Source organism: Trichomycterus rosablanca, chromosome 13 (genome assembly GCF_030014385.1).
Source record: "Trichomycterus rosablanca isolate fTriRos1 chromosome 13, fTriRos1.hap1, whole genome shotgun sequence".
NCBI lineage: Eukaryota > Metazoa > Chordata > Actinopteri > Siluriformes > Trichomycteridae > Trichomycterus > Trichomycterus rosablanca.
The window spans coordinates 12,522,387-12,539,842 of record NC_086000.1 but is presented as its reverse complement, the minus strand read 5'-3'; the positions used below and the strand labels follow the sequence as shown (position 1 = coordinate 12,539,842).

The window sequence follows — 17,456 nt, the reverse complement described above, 5'->3', positions numbered from 1 at the left end:
ATTTTGTCATTCTGTCATTTCTGTATAGTTTGAGTGTACCTTACCTGTTCTTGTCAGATCCCCTTTTCTCTCCCCCACCTTTAACGGATCTAGAATGTTAGGGAGGAAGAGGCCACTCTACACTTTTTTTTTGTTTGTTTGTTTTTTTGCAAAAATCTGTCACAGAAACGTGTTGTTTCAGTGTCTATTTTCACATTTAGAAAAGTGTGTTTTTAGGTGTACAAGTTGCCTGCATGTTTTCTTCTCATCTTAAAAGTCCACCCCTAAGTTCTGGAAAAATACTGAACTTTAGTTTTTACTTTATTGTGTTTCTATATATGGTCTAAGCGATTGGCTACAAAGATGATATAAACTGTTTCTACACTAAACAAGTATCCCAAACACCATGTTTTTAGACACCACAGTTAACCATTTTTGTTCGTGCTGTTCCTTTTCTTGCCACTGTAAGCATGGTATTGATTAGCTACATTAGCCTAATTTGTTTAGTATGATGCCACCACTTTCCCTGTTTGGAGTGATGACAGTTAAATCATATTTAACTGTTCTCCCAAAAGACCAACATCTGGCCAGAAAATGACACATTTTGTGTTTCTGTGGGTTGAATCGTTTGATCACGGCAAATAAATTATTGGATGTTTAATTTGCCCAGGTCCACAGAGTCCATGTGAAAGGACAGACCTTCGTATGGCCATTGTGGCTGATCATCTGGGACTGAGCTGGACAGGTGGGACTTTTATTTTACAAATGAAACAAATAACTTGTAGTAATTTAGCAATTATGCTACTATTTGGTGATGTGATGTGGAGAGCATGCAATACAGTTGAAGTCAGTTGAAGTGTACATACAATTAGTTTAAATTAATTAAAACTCATATTGATCCCTCCACAGATTCCATGTCAAAAAGAATATTTTAGTAAGTTGTTTAGAATATTAACTTTGTATATGACATAGGCATTTTTTCCAACAAATGTTTACAAACAGATCTTTCACCATTATAATTTACTATAATAAAATTCAAGTAGGTCAGAAATTTACATACATCAAGTTGACTGTGCCTTTAAATAACTTAAGGCTATGAACCTGCTCGCTTCTGTAAAGAGAACATGGCAACTATGGCAGACCTGCCAATTCTGGTGTTTACTGGTGAATGCCAATCATGCTGCACAGCTCCCACTTCATGCCACCCTCATGGAATATGTTACTGGCAGTTTGGTCAGAAACATGCACACTAGTAGCTTGCTGGAGGTCATTTTGTAGGGCTCTGGCAGTGCTCCTCCTGTTTCTCCCTGTGGATAACAGTCCTGTTGCTAGCTTGATGCCCTTCCACGGCCCTGCCCTGCTCTCCTTGTGTGATGACCTGTGTCCTGGTATCTCCTCCATGCTCTTGAGACAGTGAACCTTTTTGCGATTGCACATATAATTGAGCCATCCTGAAGGAGCTGGACTACCTGTTTAACCTGCAGGTAGCAGCACTGTCTTTTGGTTAATCTGAAATGAGATCTTCTTGACGTTTTTGCATACAAATAAGCTCAGACCCAGTGAGTCCCTTGATGTGTTTTCATACAATTGATGATTGGCTTTTTGTTTGCAAAATACAGTTTCAGGTTGCATTTCTTAATGCAGAAGCAGAATGTTTTATGACAACAGTTTGCAAAGTATTCCTGAACATATGTAACTATTTTTCACAGTAACATTTCTAAATTATTAATCAAATATAGGTTAAATCATTGGTCACTGGTAATTAATTTAAAATGGTACAAAGGCAAGATACTTAATGTTTCAACTACAAACTTATTTTAATATACACTACATGATATGGGGAATGTAACAAAAGTTCTGTAATGTGCAATTGTTGTTTTAAAAATGCAGTTGTTTTTGTCCAGGGTTCTTGTTGTGTATTGTTCTTCAGCAATTATTGTTGGCTGATAATGATTAATTTATTGCAGAGTTGGCTCGAGAGATGAATTTTTCAGTGGATGAGATCAATCACATCCGTATGGAGAACCCAAATTCCCTCACTGCTCAGAGTTTTATGCTACTAAAGAAGTGGGTGAGCAGAGATGGAAAACAAGCCACCAGTGAGTCACTCTTGTCTCTTACACTGCTTCACAGACACATTTAGATTGCCTTTTTCGCGCACACTAATTTCTCTAGCTGACACACTGCATACTGTACAGTTACATTACAGTAACAATCTCTTTTGAAGACAATATTTACATTTTATATTTCGTTTACTAACCCAAATGTCTCTGTGATCTGTTTCTCCAGCGGATGCCCTGACTGCAGTGCTGACCAAAGTGAACCGGATGGATATTGTGACTCTGCTGGAAGGGCCCATATTTGACTATGGTAACATTACAGGCACCAGAAGTTTTGCAGATGATAGCGCTGTGGAGAAAGCGGATGGTAAAGTTTAGACCCACATCCATTCTTCTTTTATCCTTTTTTTCAACCCTCATGTTGGCTTTTTGCACTGTCACATGTTTCCAGAGAAGAGGACATCTTAAAGTATTCACTTTTATGATTGTGAGATACTCAGTTTTTCCCACACCTGCCTCTTGCGTTCTGAACCTGTTGCTTTCATAAAAAAGAGCATTATTAAACACAGATAATAAAAAAATTTATGTGTTCAGAATTTAAAAGGCAAGTAAAAATATTTGTTTAAAAGCCCTATTTTGTACTGTCTTGTATTGGCTCAATCTTATTTTATAACCACCAAATTACTATTTGTTTTATTTTGTATTCACCCCTACTCCACTTCTTCATGCATGGGTCTAGATCTGAACATGCATGCCGAAGAGTAACGTAGGAAGAAGCAGCCTTTGCATGATGCTTTTGTACCATGCCAGTATATACTTACTTCTCACAGAAGTCTGAACTTTACTTTAGTTCACTTTGACAGTTCACAAATAGTTACATTATATGTGTTGTATACCATGCTGTGGAAAAAGTTTGTCGCTTTTCAGTTTGCCTCAGTTTTTGCATATTTGTCACACTGTGTTATTTAAACTTGAGAAATCTGAGTTATAAAACAATTAACTATATTATTATTATTGTGCTTGGGTGGTGCAGAGTTCTAGTATGCTAGCTCACCACTGCAGAGTGTTCAAACTCACTAGTTCGTATCAGCTCTACTGACCTGGCCAGGTGTCTAACCTGCCATGTCTGAGAAAGGGAAGGTCAGATTGGGTTTCTCCTAGCTGCTGTTGAGAAATGTTGTTTCCGGGACTGCTACAGGCACTGGCATAGGTGGCAGGGGAATTATATAGGTCATAGTTTATCTCTCCTAACAGGGTACAGCTCTGTGTGGGAACCCTTTTACTGGCAGGCAATATAAAGTGGTCGGCGAATACACACATGTGAAGAGGGGTATGCAGCTCCCCTAGGCCAGAAAGAGGGTGGTGCAAGCAGCAGTGAATCTACAATAGGAAATTGCAAATTAAGGCGAAAAATTGTAAAATGCAAAAATAAATTAGAAAAAATCACTCACATCGGCCTTGTAAAAAGTATTTACCCTCCTTAATATTTGGTGTAAAGCTTTTATAAACAATGACTATGTCTATGTTTTATTGTTAGTCTTGCACATTAATGTTGGGAATTTTAATCCACACTTTCTTGCAAAACTTTTTTAAATTAAACACAATGCACTGGGATCTGCTTATTATATTTCTCATTTCTAATTTTGGCCAAAATGTAATTATTTGTCTTTTCAGCCATTTAGCTGTTTTAAACGAGCCATTTACCTTGTTTTTGTATTGTATTATTGCTCCTTTGCATAATTACAGTTTCAGCTCACAGACAGATTACCTCCTAGCTTTTCTGAAAGAGAGATAAATTCAAGTCCATTAACCCCATTTTTGCTAGTCTATTGTGAATTGTCATATGCACTTAGGCACTGGTAAAAAATAAAAAATATGGTAGGTGGTATGGTACATGATGAACATAATACTTTGCAATCTTGTTAGAAAATTTCTTATTGAATCAATCCACAATTGTTTTATGAAGTTTGGCACAAAGTGGTGAGACACAACCTATCTTTGCTTGCCTTTAATGGATCCCTCATTCCCTGTTACCAATTTACCTGGGTATTTTGGAATGTTTTTATAATATTATTTTTCAATATACTGTATACTTGTAACAGTTGTTTTGCTGTTCTTCAAACTTGTTATTGCAGGCATCAAATTCCAAACTGGAAACAGATTTTTGTTTTACAATATGTTTTAACTTTTCCAGAATATATTTAGATTAGAGTTATAAATCTATATATTAGTCAGTGGAAATTGAGCCATGTGCTGTTTAAATAGCTAAACCAGATTATAAATTATATTTCTTTAACTATATCATTGAGTAACCAAAGGGGGAAATTACTTTTTTCAAGTGATGTGTGTTGGATAACTTATCTTTAAATAAGAAAATGATCTAAGTTTTCTACGTGTAAAATCATGTCTTGTTTAATGATCTGAAATCATATCATCCAGTGTGCCAAATATGCAATGAGACAAAGAGTTTATTACTTTTTTACAGCACTGTATAAACTATATATCCTGGTGTATTAAAAGGAGATAATGTATTTACATTGTACGTTTTGAATTTATGTGTAGAATAAAAATAAATACATTTGTAGCTACTGTCCATGATTTATTTATAAATAATGAAACTGTTTTTATTAACAGTTTTAATGCATGTCGTATTAGAATCTACCTTTGCCTGTCTTTGCTGTGGCATTCTTCCTTTTTTAGCTCCTTCTCTTAATATGAGTTTAGAGAAAAGGGTGTGACAAAGCAGTTCCCTCAGCTGATTTACAGCCTTTATATCTACTGCAAATATCTCTTCTTCTCCCCTTCAGTGAACAGACTTCCTCTTTTTTATATTTATCCAAACATCCAGCTTGCATTAATTTGTCATTTTTTTTCTGCCAACCTATCCACTTTCTTTCCCCCAGTATGTCCCCACATACATTGTCATTCATGATTTTATACAGTATGTCTTACTCTGGATGTTTTCCCTGATAGTTTGTGTGTGTGTGTGTGTGTGTGATTTTTTAAAATATTTTTAGGATAATATTTATTAATACTACTTTTATTTTTACTTGTAAGAGATGACATACTTACACATCTAGTGATTTTTAATTATGTGGGCATTATTTAAAACTAAATTTCTGGCTGCGACCCAACCCTACATAGTGTGTAACTAACTTTTGTGCTCATTAGGCATAGTTTGCAATTTTAAGATTTTTTAAACTGTGTTGTTACCCCAAGCTTTGCCTTTGTATTATATTTATATATAATGTCTTAGTCTCTTTCTGCTGGCCTAAAGGGCCCTGATGGTTCCCCTCTGTGTTGTAGTAATACAATCTTTAGGTAATAAAATCATGTCATTTTTCAAGGGTATTCCTGCCTTGTACCTAGTGTTTCCAGACCCGAAACCTGTGGTTGATAAAAGTGGTTGTTAAAAATGAAATTACATGAACGTATTGCTCAAGGAATTTGTGACTGTAAAACTTAATTTACACATAGCTAGATTATTTGTTATTTTAGTATCTCTATTAAATAAGAAGATATATTGTTTATATAGTTTGTGATTGTGATGGAAAGATTCATATTGTGCTGTCAGGAAGACCTTTTATTAACTAATTTTAATACATCTTAATACCAAAGGTTGTGGTGAGAACTGCAAACAGAGCTAATCACCACAGAGATGACTTTGGACCCAAGTGAAGGGTCTAAATAGAATAAAAACTGATTGAAAAATCAAAGAATTGTCATACAAAAAACGTGTCAAAAACAGGAAGAATAATATCACAATGCGAGACAAGATTCAATACTGAGTGCTGAGGACAAGCGCTCTACAATGTGAACTAGTCAATAAAAATTGGGCTAGCCAGCAAACGTAGAGATTCAGTGGCTTGAAGCCAGAAAGAGAACCAAAACAAACCTAATCAACTCCTGAACAAATTCCTTTGGCAAAACAAAAGAACTAAAAGAGAACGCTAGGTGGACTGGCATGCCAGCTACTTGATTCACTAACATACTGACACACAACCACAGTCCAATGCTTCTCCCTCAAGCCTAACTGAAAAATCAAACGAGAAATAGGAAGAAAATCAAACGAATCAAATGGATGATGAAATAGTGGAAAAACCTTGCGCCACTCTAAACTCAACAACTACCCTGGTGACTCCCAAGCCTTTTGGAATAATGTTTTGTGGCATGAACTTTTTGGCAGAATAAGCTTTCCACAATAAAAACATTTTGCCAACATTTAAATGTGGTGGTTATAATGTGATGGTGTGTGGATACAGTCATCTGTCTGTGATCTGAAATAAAGCACAATTGGGTTATGCAACAAGGCAACAATCACAAGAACAGGTCGACCTCTAGATGGGTCTAGTCAAGAAAATGGCCTAGTCAATTGTGTCATGACTTGTACCCTGCTGTGACAGGATCACTTGCTATGACAAGTTCATGTTTGAAAGGCCACCATTGTGGCTGAATGATCAATTTGTTAAGGAATTTTCCCCAGAGTTTTATTGATTGTAAATAATTGCAAAAAGTAAATTTTGTATGTAAGCCTGCAGGGTTTGCTTTGTTATTTACTGGGTGCTAAACTGACAATTAAATTTCCTCTGAGATGTGTGTGTGTGTGTGTGTGTGTGTGTGTGTGTGTGTGTGTGTGCGTGTGTGCGTGCGTGCGTGTGTGTGTGTTAGGTTCTGTCATATACATTTGTAAACTTATGTGTAATCTATCACAGGTTATCTACTATGTCATCTTGACCCCCCCCCCCCCCCCCCCCCCCAACACAAACACACACACACACACACACACACACACAAATAGAATCTAATTCTAATGTGTTGACTGCTCCAGTATATTGTCCGTGTTTCATGAAATCACAAGAGGGTAATTTGAGCAAAAGGGAAGGGAAAAGAAAAAAATTATACAATAAAAAACTACACCCCATCGTTAAAAAAGAGATTAAGAATTAATTCTTTTTTTTTTTCATAATCATCATCATCATCATCTGCAACGCATTTCTCCATCCTTGTTTTAAAGTTATAAAGGAGTTTTATTGTGAAGAAGAGAAAGATAGAGATGCTGCAAAAGAGGCTGACCATGTCATTTACTAGTAACTGGCTGCAGCAGAGAGAGGGAGGAAAGATTAAAGCAAAAAAAGTAACAGACCAAAGGGATGATGATGGAGGGATGGAGTTTGAGGTGTGTTCATTTTTCACAGGCTGGCTCGATGAGACCTCCACTGTCAATGCTAATGTGCCCACTGCAGGGCAGAATCCCAGCTCCGACCATATCAACAGGCTGGACAACAGGTATGAACACAGCATGCAATCATTATACTACCAATAAGGTTTAGTAAAGTGCATCACACTACAAGGGTTTCTAAAACATTTCCATGTACCACCCACACTATACACTCAGTCTTGAAAGCATGTTTTATTAATTAAATTTTTTGGATATAATTTCCAAAACTGTTGTCTCAACGTCCAGAGATTGAAGTGTTCAAGGGTATGTAGCAACCATGGTGAAAATTGTCACAATGGAACTGTCACAAAAGCTGAGAGAGGTGATGATTTTATTTTACCAAAGGGGCAATAAGTATAATATGATTTTGTAGACCTTAAACATTTCTATAGAGACACCATTGGGAGTATCGTCCAGAAGTTGTAAACTTGCCACAGCAGCAAATTTGCCTTGCCTTAAAAGGACTCCATGATGCGACTGGGGTTTGCACAATAGCGCACAAGGACATTTGTTGAGAGAACTAGATGTTTTTAATTTAAATGCAAAATAATGTCAGCTTTTGTTTTTGAAAAAAGGTTTTATGTATCGGTTAATTGATGTGAGGGGGAGTAAATACAGTGTATCACAAAAGTGAGTACACCCCTCACATTTCTGCAGATATTTAAGTATATCTTTTCATGGGACAACACTGACAAAATGACACTTTGACACAATGAAAAGTAGTCTGTGTGCAGCTTATATAACAGTGTAAATTTATTCTTCCCTCAAAATAACTCAATATACAGCCATTAATGTCTAAACCACCGGCAACAAAAGTGAGTACACCCCTTAGTGAAAGTTCCTGAAGTGTCAATATTTTGTGTGGCCACCATTATTTCCCAGAACTGCCTTAACTCTCCTGGGCATGGAGTTTACCAGAGCTTCACAGGTTGCCACTGGAATGCTTTTCCACTCCTCCATGACGACATCACGGAGCTGGCGGATATTCGAGACTTTGCGCTCCTGCACCTTCCGCTTGAGGATGCCCCAAAGATGTTCTATTGGGTTTAGGTCTGGAGACATGCTTGGCCAGTCCATCACCTTTACCCTCAGCCTCTTCAATAAAGCAGTGGTCGTGTTAGAGGTGTGTTTGGGGTCATTATCATGCTGGAACACTGCCCTGCGACCCAGTTTCCAGAGGGAGGGGATCATGCTCTGCTTCAGTATTTCACAGTGCATATTGGAGTTCATGTGTCCCTCAATGAAATGTAACTCCCCAACACCTGCTGCACTCATGCAGCCCCAGACCATGGCATTCCCACCACCATGCTTGACTGTAGGCATGACACACTTATCTTTGTACTCCTCACCTGATTGCCGCCACACATGCTTGAGACCATCTGAACCAAACAAATTAATCTTGGTCTCATCAGACCATAGGACATGGTTCCAGTAATCCATGTCCTTTGTTGACATGTCTTCAGCAAACTGTTTGCGGGCTTTCTTGTGTAGAGACTTCAGAAGAGGCTTCCTTCTGGGGTGACAGCCATGCAGACCAATTTGATGTAGTGTGCGGCGTATGGTCTGAGCACTGACAGGCTGACCCCCTACCTTTTCAATCTCTGCAGCAATGCTGACAGCACTCCTGCGCCTATCTTTCAAAGACAGCAGTTGGATGTGACGCTGAGCACGTGCACTCAGCTTCTTTGGACGACCAATGCGAGGTCTGTTCTGAGTGGACCCTGCTCTTTTAAAATGCTGGATGATCTTGGCCACTGTGCTGCAGCTCAGTTTCAGGGTGTTGGCAATCTTCTTGTAGCCTTGGCCATCTTCATGTAGCGCAACAATTCGTCTTTTAAGATCCTTAGAGAGTTCTTTGCCATGAGGTGCCATGTTGGAACTTTCAGTGACCAGTATGAGAGAGTGTGAGAGCTGTACTACTAAATTGAACACACCTGCTCCCTATGCACACCTGAGACCTAGTAACACTAACGAGTCACATGACATTTTGGAGGGAAAATGACAAGCAGTGCTCAATTTGGACATTTAGGGGTGTAGTCTCTTAGGGGTGTACTCACTTTTGTTGCCGGTGGTTTAGACATTAATGGCTGTATATTGAGTTATTTTGAGGGAAGAATAAATTTACACTGTTATATAAGCTGCACACAGAGTACTTTTCATTGTGTCAAAGTGTCATTTTGTCAGTGTTGTCCCATGAAAAGATATACTTAAATATCTGCAGAAATGTGAGGGGTGTACTCACTTTTGTGATACACTGTATATCTGACTGCAACTATATATCGTGGATATATTTCATAACATTTTTTTTTACATTGGAGTGGATGGGGTTTTGTTCCATTTTTTTTACAACTGCTTTAATTTAGCCACATTAGAATTCAGAAAGTAAGTTTTTTTGTTGCACAATCAAACTCGAGTTTATATCATAGACTGATGAACAGACATCTGCTTCAGGATTTACTGCTAAAGAAAATTCATTGTTTCATCAGTTATGACATCACCCAGACACACCATTACACAACCACTGTTTGTAGGTATTGATTAGGTAACAAACGCCATATTCAATGAGACCCATGTCTTTGAAAAAGTTTCTATTTTGAGTCTTAGTGTCTCTTTTTGATAGTGGAATAATGAATCATGACCTTTTGGGTGTTCGCACATACTGCATTTCCTTAGATGTTTGGTTTCTTTTGTGACTTTCTAGGTAAGTCATTGATGCAGTCTTGGTTGTCTGACAATTGTTTTTTGTTTGTCTGGCAACGTCTGGGAAGATTCACTATTTTGAAGTTTTTTTTTCTATTTGGAGATAATGGCTATCACTGAGGATTACTAGAGTCCTAGAGCCTTGGGGTGGGTTATAACCCTTTCATGACTTACTTTCTGTCTTTCTTTAAATTGAAGCAAAATCTGTGCTGCTTATGCCTAGTTCACACTACACGGTTTTTGCCCTGATTTTGCACTCGCCGACTGGTCGCCGCTAGATTTGCCAGATCAGAGGCAACTAGGCATTCGCTCGAAGAGAGGTATCTAGCATGCTAAATATCTGGATATCAGTCAGGCGACTGGCAGGGGAGGAGCTGTAAAATGTGGGACAGAGGTATAATAAAGTTTGTATCAGAATACATCAGCACACACACGTTTTACAGTACTTCTGCATTGCAAAAAATATTTATTAACCACCAACTCACTACAGAACAATACATGCTGTTCAGGTAGCCAAGTCAACTCAGATTAATTTATTTTTCCTCTTTGCTTTTACGCTGCACATCAGCGCACAAACAACTTTGATCACTCGCTTATTGTTGACATGCGTTTTTGGACGTAGTATACTCATCACTTTTCGCGTTTGTTTTTGTGACAAAACGTAGTTTGGGAGACCAGACAGACTCATCTGTGATTCCTCCTGATGGTAGATCGTGTAGTGTGAAACCCCCTATCGCCGATCAGTCGTGTAGTGTGAAGACTACAACGACTGAAAAGACTCCCAAGGGCAAGAGAACCAGTTGTGTAGTGTGAACTGTACAGCAATCTGAACAACTTGAAAGTTGTGTAGTGTGAACTTGGCATTATAGAGACTTTTTAGCCCATTTTACATTTTTTCTATTTATGTTTTAGACTCGGGTTGATGTGAGACTACTGCTTTCACCAGCAGAAGAAGTGCACAGTAGTTCTAAATGAATTACACATCCCAGCAACTGCCACATTCATTAGTGCTTATGCTACACAACTGAGCTTAGCACTATAAAGCTGTGCTTTAGCTCAGTGTGGCACTTAGTCACTGCATCATGCTAGACAATGCCAGGAAAGTAAACAGCCAGTGTTGTGTTTGCCTTTCTAATTCTAGAGATCTCTCCATAAATAAGTAAATTATTTTCCCTAAAAGTTTTAAACCCTCTAAGAGGATCTGTCATCCCCACCACCTTTCTCACTTCTGTTGTTAGGGCTTGAAGGAGAAGCATTTGACTGTGATCGTGTTGTGGCACATTGATAGATTGAGTAGCTGGCTTGTCATTCCCGATCACAGTTCCACCTAGCATTCTCCCTATGTAGCACTTAGTTAGTTTATCTGTTTCTCTTTTTTTCCCAGCAGACCGATCAGCGTTTTTAATGATCATGTTTGCCTTTTCCCTTTCAGACTCCCTTTGTTTTCTTTTTCTCCCATGTTTGTGCTTTTTCTTAGTTCTTATTCTTTCCTCACCGTCTGGCATTAATTAAGCCCGGGTGTGTCTGTGTTATTTAACCTAAATAAGTAATGTAAATATTAATTGACCACAAAGATCACATATTATTTATATATTATGCTGTTAGGAAACATCAATGCCTCTTACCTGCTATGTACACACTTAATTTTAGGTATTATACTCTGATGTTCATGCTTAAGTGTAACATTGATTGATTGATTTACTTTATTGATCCCCAAAGGGAAATTGTGGATCAATATCAACATTAAGATCAATAAAGTATTTATTTATGGTACTACCCAGAACACAACTGCAAACAATACAATATACATAGTGCAAATATACACATGCTACCTGTGACTGTTTTAATTTTTTTTTTTAAACAAATAGAACAATTTAGAAAAAAGTTTAATGTTTATTAACCAACATTATGACCACATTTTTGTTCATTTTAGTCAAGAAAACTCTACTGACTCTGTCACATCATCATCCCGAGGGGATTCTGGGAAACCTCGGCAGAATGGTGAGCACTGTAATACCCTGCAGCAAAGCATAGCCACATGGGATTCAGTCAGTGGGGCAAAGAAAGAGAGAGGAAGAGAAGAGACAACACTACTGGTTGAACACAAAGTAAAGGTAAGATTATAACTGGTGATTGTATTAGGTATTATTTGTTTGTATAATACTGAAGTACATTGTGACTTTCCCTAACCCAAGAGTAATGACATGTTCTTGTAAGCTCATATTTTGTTTTGCCCAGACAAACTTCAACATAATTTTGGATAGTCAGTATACACAACACTTACACACACGTATTTACAAACACGTTTACAAACTGGCTTGTCATTATGGCTTTAGTAATAGTGTTTTTCTTCTTAGATCTAAACTCGTCTTAACAGTCTACACAAATTACAAACTTGATTTACTGAGAAATTGGGAAAGTAAAAAAGTAAAATGCTAAGTGAAATGGGAAAAAAAGAATTTGTGATTTGTTACTTCTCTTGAACCTTTACTGTATTTACCTGACAAAACAACAAAGAAATAACATGGCTGCTCAACTTGACTGTATTTTGAAAAGATGATTTTAAATTTGATGTCTGCAAAACTCAAAAAAAGTCACCTAATTCATTGCTACATCAAGAAAGATGCAAAATAAAATCAGACATAAGTTCTCTGTAGAAACAAGTTATTTGGGCATGAGTTAACCTCTGATGGACTAAAAGACAATGGAAGTGGTCACAAGTCAATGTTTCAGCTTGTTTTTGGAAAAATGGGATGTCAGGTTTGGATGTCCGAAAGAGGGGCCTGGGTTTGATTCCCTGGCCAGGGTTCTTTCTGTGAGCTTTCTGTTGTCCCTGTGTTTGTGTGGGTTTCCTCTGGGTGATCTGGTTTTCTCTTACTAAAGACATGCAGTCAGGCTAATTTAAGCTACTAAAAATTGATCTGTGTGTGTGTGCGTGTGTGGCTTTCACCCAATGAATCAGATCTGATTAAAATAAAGCAGTAGTAAAACAATTAGACAACACCATGATCTGTTTACCAGCTGTATCAAGTCTAGCTTAGTTGCTTATTTACACTTAATTTCTTACATTGCCATTTTTATGTACTAAACTACTTTTCCTGCACATATGGCATTTCCTCTTATATTTTTCTATGTAGAAAAAAAGTTAACAAATAAGCGGTAGCACAAGGTTTAGCAAAGTTCTAATTATATGCAGTTAGAAATAGGTGGTGTGAAATCTTACTTAGGGCCTAGCTTTGGTAATCAATCCAACTTGGCAGCAAACTGTAGATAAAACACTGTGTGCAGTGTTAAACTTCATTTGTAAAAACAAAGCAAGACCATTTTATTAAATTTCATGTTAGCCATCTGATGTTGCCAAGCTGATGTTTTGACTGTGACTTCCTTCTTGTTTTTGATAGACACATTAAACTTCTTCTCAGTGTTTGTAATAACTTGATGCTTGTGGCTGTTGTGACAAAACTGATTCTCATTTTTTAAATAATGAAAATCTGAAAAAAGTCTTTTTTCATATTTTTTTACAGGGGAAAGTTTCTAAGGTAAAGAGAAAAGAGGAACAGAGATCATCAGAATTTTAATTCAGCTTTTAGAAACATCTCAGAATGAGAAGGTAATTTTGATGAGTTTTTAGAGGATCGGCCCAATCAAGAATCCAAGGAGAAGTATTTGAAAAGAAACACAACAATATCTTCTCCATATCTGAACCACTCCTGCATGAGCATGATACTTAGCTGGTCTGCCATTTTTCTGTTCCTAAAGTGGTCTTGGGAAATTATGCTTCTGTTATTGAAAACTGTTTTTTTCTGATCTGGAACATCAAGACTCTACATTCTGTACTCATCAGGAAATGCTAAAATCAGCAACTTTTCTGTGACACCTGAAGCAGATGTGGATTTTTGCAACAGCTTTAAATGATTCCAACCCGAACACAAAGCTAACAAACTATTTGGTGACCAGAAATGACACAAGATTTCTTTAATTATTATGAAAACACAAGGACTCTTTTTTACTGGCTTCCTTTTCCTTCTTGCATTCTTTTTCAAATGCAAATGTACAGGAAGGAAATCAATGTGTTATTTATGTTGATTTATTTAATACAAAAATAATAACCTGGTAAAATTTTCACTGCTAATGTTAACGCTTAAACACTGATTGCAAGAAAAGACTTGCAAAAAAAGTGTGAATGATGATTCATGTGCTTTTAGATTTGTACATAAAAATGAATAAATTCAGTTTATTCAGTGGGCAGTTGTCTAAAGTCCTTTGCAATTTCCTGCACCTCCAAAAATGGAAATAAATAACTTACTAATATTTTGATGCATGCTGTTCAGCTTATTTGATGAAACTTCCCTTTTCAAAATACTGTATATTATTATGCAAAGCTGTTTACATGCACGTATAGTTCAGATACCTACACTTTTATATTCAGATATTCAAAAATATAGTGTATTATTTACAGACACATCAATTACACTGTAGTTACATTGTACATAGGACTGTGACTGCCCTGTTGCAAACAGCTTCAGTGCTATATTGAAGTAATAAATGTAATTTATTCATACTGTTCAGATGTAACTCTCACTTGTACTGGCTAAAACTGGTGCTAAAGTCAAATTTTATTTCATTAGGCTTTGCAAAATTATTAGAGCAGTCAATGTACTTATGTCGTTTTCTTCAAGATTACTGTGTCCATTTTTAAGGTTTTAGGGAATTTTAGTTTAGATGTTTAATGTCATACTTTTGTTGATTGTGGATTTGTTGTATTTCGCAAAAATAAACAGTGGACTCTCATACTTATCATTTTCAACATAATATAGTGTTTAAAATGTGTAATAAATGTAAGGGAAGAGTCTGTTTTGCTATGTGCACAAATAATGTTAATTAGTTTGATAAGGCTTTACTCTGGCTGAAATGGCTTTTTCAGTTTGTTAACGTGTTTCACCTAAACAATTTGTATAGTAAAATAATTGTTTTTAGTAAAGCCATTAAAACTGAACTATTCTAAGAAATAATGCCATCATTGTTTAACATACTTAAAACAGGCCCTGACCCAAAAAAAATGATACTATATGTTAGCAACAGCTTACCTTTAGAAATACACAAAACCTGTCCCAAATTTCTACAGTATTTTCCCAGCTGATGTTGATATTTACACAGTTAAACTCATCCAGTGAATAACCTAATAATGTACAAAGTTCTGCATTAGTTCTGCAGGAAGCGTTACAAAGACTGCATTATAACACCAGAAAGTGCAAATTGCAAAGAAAAATTTAATAAAGTACAGTTGTCTTCAGCAAAAGACACTTGGAAACTCTGACAGAAAGAGGTCTAGTAAGCCTAGCCACGACTGCATTATAAGAAACGTTTCTGAGGTTTAATGGCTTGTGTGTTAGGTGGCTAAAAAGACATCAAATTGGTCAGGTGTCCATCTTACAGCAGGACAATGACCCTAAACATTCCACTAGGTTTTGTGAGAACCGCATTAGCAGACATGAACAAGATGGTAGGCTGCAAATCATGAACAGCCAGCACAGTCTCCAGACTTAAACCACACCAAGCTGGTTTGGAATTAAATGGTCAAAGTAAAGCAATCTGTAAGTGTAACACATTTGTAAGAACACTTTGCAAAAGTGTTGGGGAAAAAAACTTTCTAAACAGTATTTGATTTAACAAACAATTGCTTGATTTCATGTTTATTTATTCTACACTGTAATTGCCGAGTACATTTTTGACATTTATCTGCATAAATGTTGAACATGGGCGCCAAACTGTGTATATGGCATTCTGGACAAAGTAAGAATGCTACCTAGAAGAACTGATGCTGTTTTGAAGGCAAAGGGTGGTCACACCAAAATTATTTAGATTTCTCTTTTGTTCAGACATATACTTAATCTTAAATTAGAAAAAGTAAAAAAAAACGGCAATATTTCTTACATTTACTTTGACCAGTGTTTACCACATTGCGATGTTGCCAATCTTTCTCAAAAAATTTAAAAAAAATATTTGGCACCCAGGAAATGCAGAAATACAGTCATGTCAAAAAGTTAGGACAACCCATGAAAACCTTTGTCTTTTTGAACATATTTAAACATACAGTGGGGTCAAAAAGTATTTAGTCAGCCACAGATTGTGCAAGTTCTCCTACTTAGAAAGATGAGAGAGGTCTGTAATTTTCATCATAGGTACACTTCAACTATGAGAGACAAAATGAAAAAAAAAATCCAGGAAATCACATTGTAGGATTTTTTAAGAATTTATTCGTAAATTATGGTGGAAAATAAGTATTTGGTCAATAACAAACAAGCAAGATTTCTGGCTCTCACAGACCTGTAACTTATTCTTTAAGAAGCTCTTCTGTCCTCCATTACCTGTATTAATGGCACCTGTTTGACCTCGTTATCTGTATAAAAGACACCTGTCCACAGCCTCAAACAGTCAGACTCCAAACTCAACCATGGCCAAGACCAAAGAGCTGTCGAAGGACACCAGGAAGAAAATTGTAGACCTGCACCAGGCTGGGAAGAGTGAATCTACAATAGGCAAGCAGGTTGGTGTGAATAAATCAACTGTGGGAACAATTTTAAGAAAATGGAAGACATACAAGACCATTGATAATCTCCCTTGGGGTCAAGATCTCATCCCGTGGGGTCAAAATTATCATGAGAACGGTGAGCAAAAATCCCAGAACTACACGGAGGGACCTGATGAATGACCTGCAGAGAGCTGGGACCAAAGTAACAAGGCTACCATCAGTAACACACTACGCCGAGAGGGACTCAAATCATGCAGTGCCAGCCGTGTCCCCCTGCTTAAGCCAGTACATGTCCAGGCCCGTCTGATGTTTGCCAGAGAGCATATGGATGATCCAGAAGAGGATTGGGAGAATATCATGTGGTCAGATGAAACCAAAATGGAACTTTTTGGTAAAAACTCAACGCGTCGTGTTTGGAGGCTGAGTTGCATCCCAAGAACACCATACCTACTGTGAAGCATGGGGGTGGAAACATCATGCTTTGGGGTTGTTTTTCTGCAAAGGGGACAGGACGACTGATCCGTGTTAAGGGAAGAATGAACGGGGCCATGTATCGTGAGATTTTAAGCCAAAACCTCCTTCCATCAGTGAGAGCATTGAAGATGGAACGTGGCTGGGTCTTCCAGCATGACAATGATCCCAAACACACCGCTCGGGCAACGAAGGAGTGGCTCCGTAAAAAGCATTTCAAGGTCCTGGAGTGGCCTAGCCAGTCTCCAGACCTCAACCCCATAGAAAATTTGTGGAGTCCGTGTTGCCCAGCGACAGCCCCAAAACCTCACTGCTCTAGAGGAGATCTGCATGGTGGAATGGGCCAAAATACCAGCTACAGTGTGTGCAAACCTGGTGAAGACTTACAGGAAACGTCTGACCTCTGTCATTGCCAACAAAGGTTGTTACAAAGTATTGAGTTGAACTTTTGTTATTGACCAAATACTTATTTTCCACCATAATTTACAAATAAATT

General features: G+C 37.4%; 1 protein-coding gene across 9 annotated transcripts in view; it reads left to right on the top strand.

The window, feature by feature from the left end:
• LOC134324909 (ankyrin-3-like) overlaps positions 1-14,859 on the top strand; it is a 136,873-nt gene extending 122,014 nt beyond the window's left edge. For 7 of the 9 annotated variants that reach the window (XM_063006827.1, XM_063006831.1, XM_063006825.1 and 4 more), the window contains 6 exons: positions 650-724; positions 1,947-2,078; positions 2,269-2,406; positions 7,235-7,325; positions 11,891-12,071; positions 13,482-14,859. In XM_063006827.1, coding sequence (XP_062862897.1) covers positions 650-724; positions 1,947-2,078; positions 2,269-2,406; positions 7,235-7,325; positions 11,891-12,071; positions 13,482-13,535 — 671 coding nt within the window. In that variant the 3' untranslated portion in view covers positions 13,536-14,859. Of the gene's footprint in view, positions 1-649; positions 725-1,946; positions 2,079-2,268; positions 2,407-7,234; positions 7,326-11,890; positions 12,072-13,481 lie in introns of those variants that run through there. The other 2 variants (XM_063006830.1, XR_010014235.1) reach the window with 2 other exon arrangements.
• The last annotated feature ends 2,597 nt before the right edge of the window (positions 14,860-17,456 follow it).